The 9332-nt window shown below is 40.9% G+C and overlaps 1 protein-coding gene across 1 annotated transcript; it reads left to right on the top strand.

Moving 5' to 3' along the window:
- Positions 1–930: 930 nt before the first annotated feature.
- On the top strand, positions 931–9332 carry DYNLT3 (dynein light chain Tctex-type 3). Its single transcript, XM_071750771.1, has 5 exons — positions 931–1086; positions 2502–2543; positions 4910–5033; positions 5969–6046; positions 7157–9332. Exons 1-5 carry the CDS (start codon positions 1057–1059, stop codon positions 7231–7233), a joined length of 351 nt encoding a protein of 116 aa, XP_071606872.1. The 5' UTR covers positions 931–1056; the 3' UTR covers positions 7234–9332.

The raw sequence follows: 9332 nt of genomic DNA, 5'->3' as shown, positions 1-9332 counted from the left end.
AAATTTTTATACCGAAGGAGATTTCTTTTCACGTGTTTTCCTATGACTACGTGCATTTGTTCTTGCTCTTAAAGATTTGCTTCTAAGGAGAATTAGTCTTTTCAGACTGTAGCCATTAGAAAACACTAAGCATGAACGTTAGTTTGAAAGCAAGCAACATAGAAATGTTCATTTTGTTTCCACCTGTACTGTTTCCAAACAAAGTTTTCCCTGTGTCTGTACCATTAACACTGTACAAGAGATACTTCTGTCATGTAAGTGTATATCCATCCAAATATATTTCACCAAAAGTGAAACTGGAACTGAAGGAAGTCTTAAGTCCTCTCTCTCATGTTGTCTGGTTTAGAAGGACCAGGTATCACAAGAGGTGCATCTACACAAGGCCTTACTCAATAACAATAATAGTCCCAAAATAGTAATAAAATCTCAAAATAATAATAATGAAAACTCCAGGCATTTGAAAACTCCGCATCGTTTTGTTCTAGGTGTCTTTCCTGTTTCCCAGGCACCTTCAGAAAGAGAATAAAAGATCTGATGCATCCATATAAAGAGTCAAATCAATCTCAGGGTCAGTTCTTCATTGTAGTGGAACTAGAAGAAGTTGCAGTTTGCCCCTATTAACCCCTAACGGTGATTTTGTGTTCGATAACCAACAGATTACTCCAGAAACAGAAGAAAAAACAAAAGGGGGGGGGGGAAATATGGGCGCGGGCGAGGCAAGGGCATTATTGCTCCTTCGGAGAAGCTGCTCTGTTACGAATCCCCTGCGTTCAGCACAGTGAAGCTACAAACCAAGACTCCACCGCTGTTAGGCGGGACCGCACAGGGGCTGCACCGGCCCTGCAGCACCGGCACCCACCCGCCCGGGGCCGGCACCACCTGCCAGCTCCGCACCGCCCCCACCGGTAGTCGGGGCCCAGGTCCGACCCGTCCCCGCAGAGCACCGCCCGCTCCACTCCCCTCCCCGCTGCCGCAGGAGGCCCCTCCCGGCCGAGGCGGAGCCGCGCAAGGCTCGCAGCCGCCGCTGCCGGAACAGCCGCCGCCCGAGCCGGGGCCATGGAGGATTTTCACCCCCTCAACGACGAGGTAGGGGCCACCGCCCCACGACGGGGCGGAGAGGCTGTGGGGTGGGGTGGGCTGACGCCCGGGAGGGGTGCGGGGCCGTCCGCCGAGCCAGGCCCCGCCGCGCCGAAGGGAGAGGCGGCCCGCAGCCTGCCGGACGCTGTGGTGCTGCCGGGGCCGCTGCCCCTGCCGTGCCCGGGCAGGTGTAGGTGGGCTGTAGGTGCCGTTCCCCCTCCTTCGGGCACCCCGGGAGCCGTGCAACAGCTGTCAGCTGGCCGAGGCGGATCGGGGTTTCCCTGCGTGGGCGGGGGGCCTGTCGCTGCGCTCTGCCTGCCCGGGGCTGCGGGTCCCCGGCTTCGGTTCTGGGAGATTAAAAAGTTTTCCTGCGAGGGAAAATGGAAGCGGGGTTGGGGGTTGCTGCCGCCCGCTGCGGTGCTGTCCGTCTGCCGCCATCTTCCTTGTGTCACCCCTGGAAAAACGCCCAACAAGTGCTGGGCCCCCTCTGCGCTGCGGGATGATCCCTGCCAGACAGAGCTGGGAAGCCCGGACCGCCTCGCTGCGGGTCCCCAGCCACCAGCTTGCATTTACAAAGTGCCTCGTAGAAACGTTGTCCTTGAGGGTTTTTTTGGTGGTGGTGGTCTTGGGGTTTTTGCCTTTTTTTGGGATTTTTGTTTGTTTGTTTGCTTACTTGGTTTTTGGTTGTTTTTTGTTTTGTTTTTTCTTCCTTTTTTGTTTGGTTTTGGGTTTTTCTGTTCTGGCTCGTGTTTGAAATCGCTGAAAGCCAAGAGGCAGGTGGCACGGGCTGTGCTTCCTTTGGTAGCCCAGGTAAATTCTGGCGAGCAGGAACGAACAGGAAACAGGAGGCATTAAAACTTGCGGGCTTTTTCTGCTCTCAAGGAAGTTATTTGGATAAGCTAATTACTATGGAAACTGGTCTTTTTTACGTGAAGGTTGCAAAACCTCGTGTTAGTATTTTGGCACCAAGATGCAACCTGTGGCTAATAAAAGTGTGTGACTCCAGTTAAAACCAGGATTATGATCCTGAGGGGAAAGTTTGCCATTTAACTTTGTGTTTTGGAGGATATTACAATGAAAAGCGTAGACAGTGGTGGAATTTAATCTTTACAGAGGGTGTAAATGTAACCCATATCTGAGCTCCTTGAGGCCTGAGCTTTTTGGACCCATTGAGGTGTGACTAGCAAAACAAATAATGGATGTATGGTGCTGGGGAAAAAAGTAAGATTTTAGAATTATACTAACAGACTGCATAATGCAAGTAACTCCTTGACAGGAGGCCTGATCATTATGTGCTACTTAGAGTAAAAAAACAAACAAACAACAAAAAAACCCTACCCAAAAAAAAAAAAACCAAACCAAAAAAACACAACTGCATGATTTACTTTCCTGTCAGAAATAATAATATTTAATTTTTATTACAGATGATTTTCAATGCTGATGAGGCCCACAACATAGTTAAAGAGGTAGGTTTTATCTAACATCTGTATTTTAAAGAAAGTCTTTACTTTGCCTTCCCCAGTAGTGAAAGCAGTTAGTTTGATTGAGCAACCCAGAAAAATTCAAACTTACTTGAAACTGTCATTTATATCATATAAAGATGGAATTCCATTTGGTGCTGCTTTAAGCTTCATCTAATTGTTTTCTTCAACTACATAAAGAGGTAGAAGGTAGATGAGAGAAGGGAGTGCCAGAATTCACATTACAGTGGAAAGAGAGGCAGCAATCACAAGTTGCAGGGGAAATTCAGTCAATTTTTTTTTTCTTCCGTCCAGTTACAGAGTAGTTAATCACTAAAGAGGTTGCAGGGTCTCCATCACTAATGAGGTCTCCATCCTTTTTAAAACTTGACTGGAGCTGAGCAACATGATCAGACTTGAAGTTGGTCTTGGCTTGTGCAGGAGATTGCACACCATGAGCCTGTTATTCTGGCAGTGCTTTTAAAAAATAGTTTTCACATAAAAAGAGCTGTCTGAAAGAGAGTAGCTTGATGATCTCAATTACACACCTAGTAACCGGGACATGGTTAATGTGCAGATGCTGTAGCTTTTGCAAGGAAATACAGTTTTGAGAAAGGAATACCTAGAGGGGCTATGCAGGTCCTTTTCCCCCTGCCCTGTCAGGAAGGGAGAGGGCTGGACTTCTAGAGTGGCTCCAGTACACAGCAGCAAGCTTGGATATCAGATAAATGACAATTCAACCCTTTATATAACTGTCCCTGCCTTGAAAGGCCAAATATGGTACAACGGAGTCTTTCTACTTGCACACCAGGCACTGGGAATAAAGCCAAGTGGTTTTGCCTCTGAAAGCTTATCCAGAGCTGAGGAGCCCTATCACTGGGTACATTTCTGGAAGAACCAAAATCCCTGAGGGATCTTATCCCTTTGCTGTCTTCTATTCTGTCTGTGATTGTTTCCATTTAATCCTCTGTCTAGCGTTATGCACTCTGATCAGAACTAATTGGGCATTTTAAGATCTGTGGCACCAAACTCAGATTTTATAAAAAATAAACAATTTTAATTGAAAGCTGCAGCAACAGGGTCACCTCAAGCTGGGTGCCTCCAAGAGAGGAACCCCAAAGAAAGAAATCTCTGGGCAGTTACACCCTTGTGAACTATAAACCTGCCCATCACATGCTGTTCATATATCTTCTAGTCCAATGGTGATTTTTGGTCTGGGGTCTTCTATCACCCTATTGGATTCTTCTGTGTCCAGAAGGCTCCTTGTCTTCTAGGTGAGGCTTCTTTTCTACCTGTGCCCCTTATCAGAACTCAGGAAACCAAAAAGTTCCAGACTTAGGAAAAACATTTCTTAACAACAACCAAAATACCAGTGTGTTATCAACATTTTTCTCACACTAGGAAGACAAAACACAGCACTGTACCAGCTACTAGGAAAATTAGTAAGAAAATTAACTCTGTTGCAGTCTAAGGCTTCAGCAGATCTAGTTGCCCATGCGAAGGAAGCAAAACTAGGGAAACAACATAAATCACACAATATTGTAACCCAAAGTAACTTATTCTAATTAAGATGTATTTGTATAAGCTGAACAGTTAGTATGTCTCAGCAGCTGCTCACAGGCTCTGAAAATCTGACCAGCCCAAGATGACATTTTGAAAAATTGAGGTTGTTCAGCCTTGAGAAGGGAAGATTTAGAGGAGACCTTATTATGATCCAGTACTTTAAGGGGGGCTGCAGAGGAGATGGAGACTGCTTGCTTACAAGGAGTCACGTGGACAAGTGGCAATGGGCACAAGTTGGTTCTGGGGAGATTCCATTTCAACACAAGAAAAAAATTTTTCACTCTGAGGACTGTCAGACATTGAAATGGTCTCCCTGGGGAAGTGGTGGATTCCTCCACTTTGAAAAGTCTCAGCTCAGTGGGGTGCTGAAACATATAATGTAAACAGTAGTATTGGAAAGGTTGATCCTTGAGGTCCCTTCCAGCCCAACATTCTATGATTCTATGATATGATTTGAGCACTACTATTTCCAGTTCCATAGCTTCTAAAAACCAAGTTGGGGCAGGAGGTTGTGGGTTGTGTTAGTATCCTCATTTGTAAATAGATGCATTAACCTTATCTGGTACAGAAAGCATATGGCTAAGGTCTTTTCTACAAGAAATGTTCAGTCAGAGCCTCATTCTTCTCTCTGTAGTAATATGGTAAAAATGTACTAAAAATAAGTTTCATTTTACTTCCCATTCAGCAGTGGCTCACATGATTTAAAGTAATCCCATTGCCAGACAAAATTCCTCAGATTATGCAAGACATATTAAACCTCTACATTTTGAAGTATGTTTACTGTAACTCCTTTTTTGTCTCTGTTTTAGTGCATAGAAAATGTTCTAGGCAAGGCAGATTATAATCACAACAAAGTCAACCAGTGGACTGCTGCTATAGTAGAACAGTCACTGACACATCTGGTAAAACTTGGAAAAACATATAAGTACATTGGTAAGTACAAGCAGTGATACCACTTAGAATCACAATAAATAACTGCTGAAAGGTTCATTTGAAAGCAATGCTATATTCAGTAGAAAGTTTTAAACTATCAACAAAGCAGAGTAGGTATTTGAACTTTTCTGCTATATGGAGTTTTAGTAATACCTGTGGTGAAATTGTGACAGTTTCACTTGGGCTAAGCATGCTAGCAACACTTAGCACAGAAAATGACACATTACACAGTTTTACCTTGACTGCTAAGCAACCCAAAACTACTGTTATCCCCTTTTTGATATCAGTTTAGGAAATACAAGCTATTTATCTTAAATAAAATTTTCAGTAGAATTAGGTTTCCTATAAATACAGACATTTGGAAGACCTAAGTCCTAGGCTGAGTCATATTTACATGCATATCTGTGGCAGGGAAATTAAAATAAGTAGAAGCTTAACCCAGTTTGGTCCTTATGCAGTGTTGATATAAGAGCAAGTGTAATAGCACTCTGTTCTGTTTTGAAAGTCTTGGATTCAGTTTGTCACTGGTTTTATGACCATTGCAGGTCAGTGTAGAAATGCTGCATGTTACCAGAGAGTGGTTTCAGAGGTCAGCCAACCAGTACCTTTGGGAAACAACTCTCGTCAAATGTGACTTCTGCTGTACCTGTGAGGACAGCACCTGCCATCCCATTCTGTGGTGCACATGACACAAGCCATACCCAAGTGGTTTAAAAGATAAAATCCATAATCCTATTAGCAAGCATTTTGTTAAAGCTGTTGTCTTTATGTGAGTAAAAATAGTCATGAAATGAAATCCAAGGTCTTGAGGAAAATACCAAGTTTGGACTTTGCTGAGTCAATGGCCTGCCAGCCACTTGAGTTCAGAAGTACTGAATGATTCAGCTCCTCTGCTTTAGTAATGAATTATTGGGTTTTATGACTGTGTCTTGCAGTAACCTGTGCAGTGATGCAGAGGAGTGGAGCTGGTCTTCACACAGCAAACTCGTGCTTCTGGGATACCACAACTGATGGTAAGTTTCCTCAGTCAAATTAAAAAAAATTTAGTAAAAGAAATGTTGCTTACTGCCCAGTTGTAATAGTTAGGTTGAACATTTTCAAGACTGGTTGTAGAAGCAGTAGCTTCCAAGACCAGGTGCTTGTTTACAATCCCAGCAGAGATATTTTGTTAAGAGTCAGTGCCTGCATTAAGAGCAATTGCTTTGTAAATTATGAGAAGGAGGAGCAGAAATGTATTAATTCTGAAATTAATCAAAACATTTTATCCTTGCCAGTAACCACAGATGAGTTGAAGAGGCAGTAAAATGTTGCTTGCAGTAAATGCAAGTAGCTGGTCCTGAACATACCCACTTACCTGCTGTGAGGGGAGAGCACTACTCTGGAAGAGAACAGAACATGGCAAAAAATAGAAATAGTTTGACTAACAGTATGCTTTTTAGTTGATTAACTCTCATCCAGGCTTTGGATGCATTTTATTGCTTCTAAATTAGATCTAAGTGAGTTTTTCCCCAGATTAAGAGCAGCATAGGGAAATGATATTAAAATGATCTTATGTCTCTCCCAGGGCTCAGAAAGGTCTTAGAAGAGGGCACCAAGATTTAAATTCAAAATAGAGATGATATTAGAAGGTCAACCACGGTTAAAAAAAAGAGAAAATAATCAAATGAAGTTAAGTAAACAAGTACAGCTTAGTCTTCACGTTTTGTTGGCTTTCAAGGCATTGATATTTTAATATAACTGAAGAGGGAAAACTGCAGAAAGTAAGGACAATAGAAAGTATTTGATTCAATCTTTTTTCTAAATTCGTGCCTAATTATGTTGCCCATTCCACTAGGAGAATTTTCAAGAATTTTTGTAAGTCCAGCTTTTTAAGAGAGGTACTGAAACTGTGTTTTCCAGGGAACTATCTTAATCATTCTTATTTTAAGAAGTAAACAATGTATGAGTTAATGAAAATGTTTTGAGGACTGTGATCTATGTATAGCCAAGATGACATAATAGTACTTACCTGAAATAACAGCTGAATTATTCATGCTAACTTGACATACTGTACACTGTGATAAAGTGAATGTAATAAAGACACTGGAACTCTATTTTTATTTTGTAATGATCTCTTCTTCTAGGAACCTGTACGGTGAGATGGGAAAACCGAACAATGAACTGCATTGTCAATGTGTTTGCTGTTGCTATTCTCCTGTAGCTGACTGGAAGATAAATATAAGCAACACCAAAGCCTTTAAAAACAAATAACTGTCCAAACACATGGCTAAACATTTCAAACCTTTTTTTGTTTTTGTATGAGTAGCATACAAAAGTTATATACAGTGAGCATACAGTCTAAGGCAGTTCTCATAGATTAATTATCTGAAGGCTAGCAAAAAAATTAAATATATATATCTATCTATCTAAAGAGAAAATTCTAATAATTTAAATATTGAAAAGTATGTTAATAAAAAGATGTCACAAAGATCAATACAATTTATATCAAAGCTAATTGCAAAGACACTTTATTCCAGATGAACAAAACACAGAGGAAAGGTCAAAGGGCAAGCAAGACCCCTCAGGATTATGGTGCATTTGGGAACAAATTACATACACAATTCCAAATGGATGTACTGCAAACAGTACTGGTGCTTCATGTTCGATTAAACAAAGCTAACTGTCACATTTAGTGCCAGTGCTTGTGAAATTGCATGAGCACATTTTGGTTAAGCATGAACATTTACATTGAAAATAAATCCAGTTAAGCTTTTCCTCTGGAGGCAGTGGTTGAAGGTGAAATATATCTAGTCCTAGCAGAATTCTAATTTTTACTCAGAATGAAGAACGTAATATTTGTTATTGATTCAGGGAAAGATGCTGGGGATCAGATGTCAGCCCTTAATTCATAGTTTACAAATCTGAAACCATTTGAAAGGTACTTCAGTTTGGTTTTTTTCTGCAGAATTTGTGACAAGCACTTTATTGATTCCTCATGCAGTAGCGGGGAGCTAGGGCAGTAAAACTGGACTCTTGTGACTCCCAAGTAGAATTGAAGTGTTTAGAGAGAAGGCACACGCATTTCTAGAGGCTCTTGTTGGCTTAAAGCAACATATCTGTTCTTCATAGGAGTGCTTTCTATGTTTTCTAAGTCTAGAATTGGATCTTTGTCCTATGAATTAATACAGTTAAGTTTCAAGCACTTAGAATTCCCTTCCTGTAAAGATTTATGCAAGCTCTTAACTTTCCTCATTTGATGAGTCTTAACTTGAAATAATCCACGTGGAAGAAAAACATTTGCACACAAGTATTTGTTGGATTAGGGCCTACATTTTTATTGATTAATGCACAAATTATATGATAAAGAGATGTATCAATACCAAAAATGCCTGAATGATTGCTGCCACTAAGTGGCAGCTACATTAAGTTGTTTTCTCAGATGCTGCTTAAGGATAGATTTTTGTCTTTATTACTGCACATTGTTGGAAGAGACTGGTAACTATCTAACAGCTATCCTAAGGCTGTTTTGGGTTTTAACAAATTACAATTAAAGCACTCTTATGCAGTTTTGATTATTTTTCTTTTAATTTTTAGACAACTGACTATTGGGGCACATAGCAAGTGTCCCATAAAAAGAACAAGCTAAAAACAGTGTCATTGCTTAAATTGTATATACATACAGCTAGTGTGAGAATACAGAAGGAACAATGTATGTGTAGTTTGCAGTGCTGTTCAAAATCTCTTGCTTTGTAAACAAACAGTTTTGCTTTTACACAAGTGCAAGTAAAATTAGTACTGTAATATTGCATTTGCCTAACAGGCAAGTGTAGTGTGAAGATGATGTATGTGTATGTCTTACTGAACTTCAAATGTATAGTAACTGAATATTATTTGGGTCAGGACAACAATTTCTGAACTAGGTGTCAGCATCTGAGAGATGAGTTGTGGAACCAAGAAAAACGCAGTAGTTTCACTGATGCACAAAGTGAAAAAACAAGTGGGGTAGCAACTGGAAAAAGGTTTGTTATCAGTGGTAGAGCGTAAAATGTGGGTGATTAAAAATAGTGATGGCTGCACCCCCTTTTATGTGCATTCTGGTGCCATGGTCAGAAAAAAGATTCTAAATAGCCATTTGTGATCTCATTTGGTGTTTTTGCTTTACTTGAAAATAAGTTGCACTGAGTAAGACTGTCAATTTAATGAGGCTTGGTGAAGGTTCTGCTGCAGAACAAACCCAGAAAGTACTTCTTAATTATGACTGCTTCATTTTTCTTTCTACCAAAAAAAAAAAAAAATAAATAAAGCTTTGCCTTAGTTGTA

The sequence above is a fragment of the Heliangelus exortis genome, chromosome 1 (genome assembly GCF_036169615.1).
Source record: "Heliangelus exortis chromosome 1, bHelExo1.hap1, whole genome shotgun sequence".
In the NCBI taxonomy this organism is placed as follows: domain Eukaryota; kingdom Metazoa; phylum Chordata; class Aves; order Apodiformes; family Trochilidae; genus Heliangelus; species Heliangelus exortis.
This window is presented reverse-complemented; position numbering and strand designations above follow the sequence as displayed.

Excerpts from the sequence above, each read along its gene's own strand:
- DYNLT3 (XM_071750771.1), top strand. The coding sequence starts at position 1,057 with ATGGAGGATTTTCACCCCCTCAACGACGAG. Across the intron at positions 2,544-4,909 it reads CCCACAACATAGTTAAAGAG|TGCATAGAAAATGTTCTAGG; the intron begins GTAGGTTTTATC and ends TCTCTGTTTTAG. Across the intron at positions 5,034-5,968 it reads AAAAACATATAAGTACATTG|TAACCTGTGCAGTGATGCAG; the intron begins GTAAGTACAAGC and ends TGTGTCTTGCAG.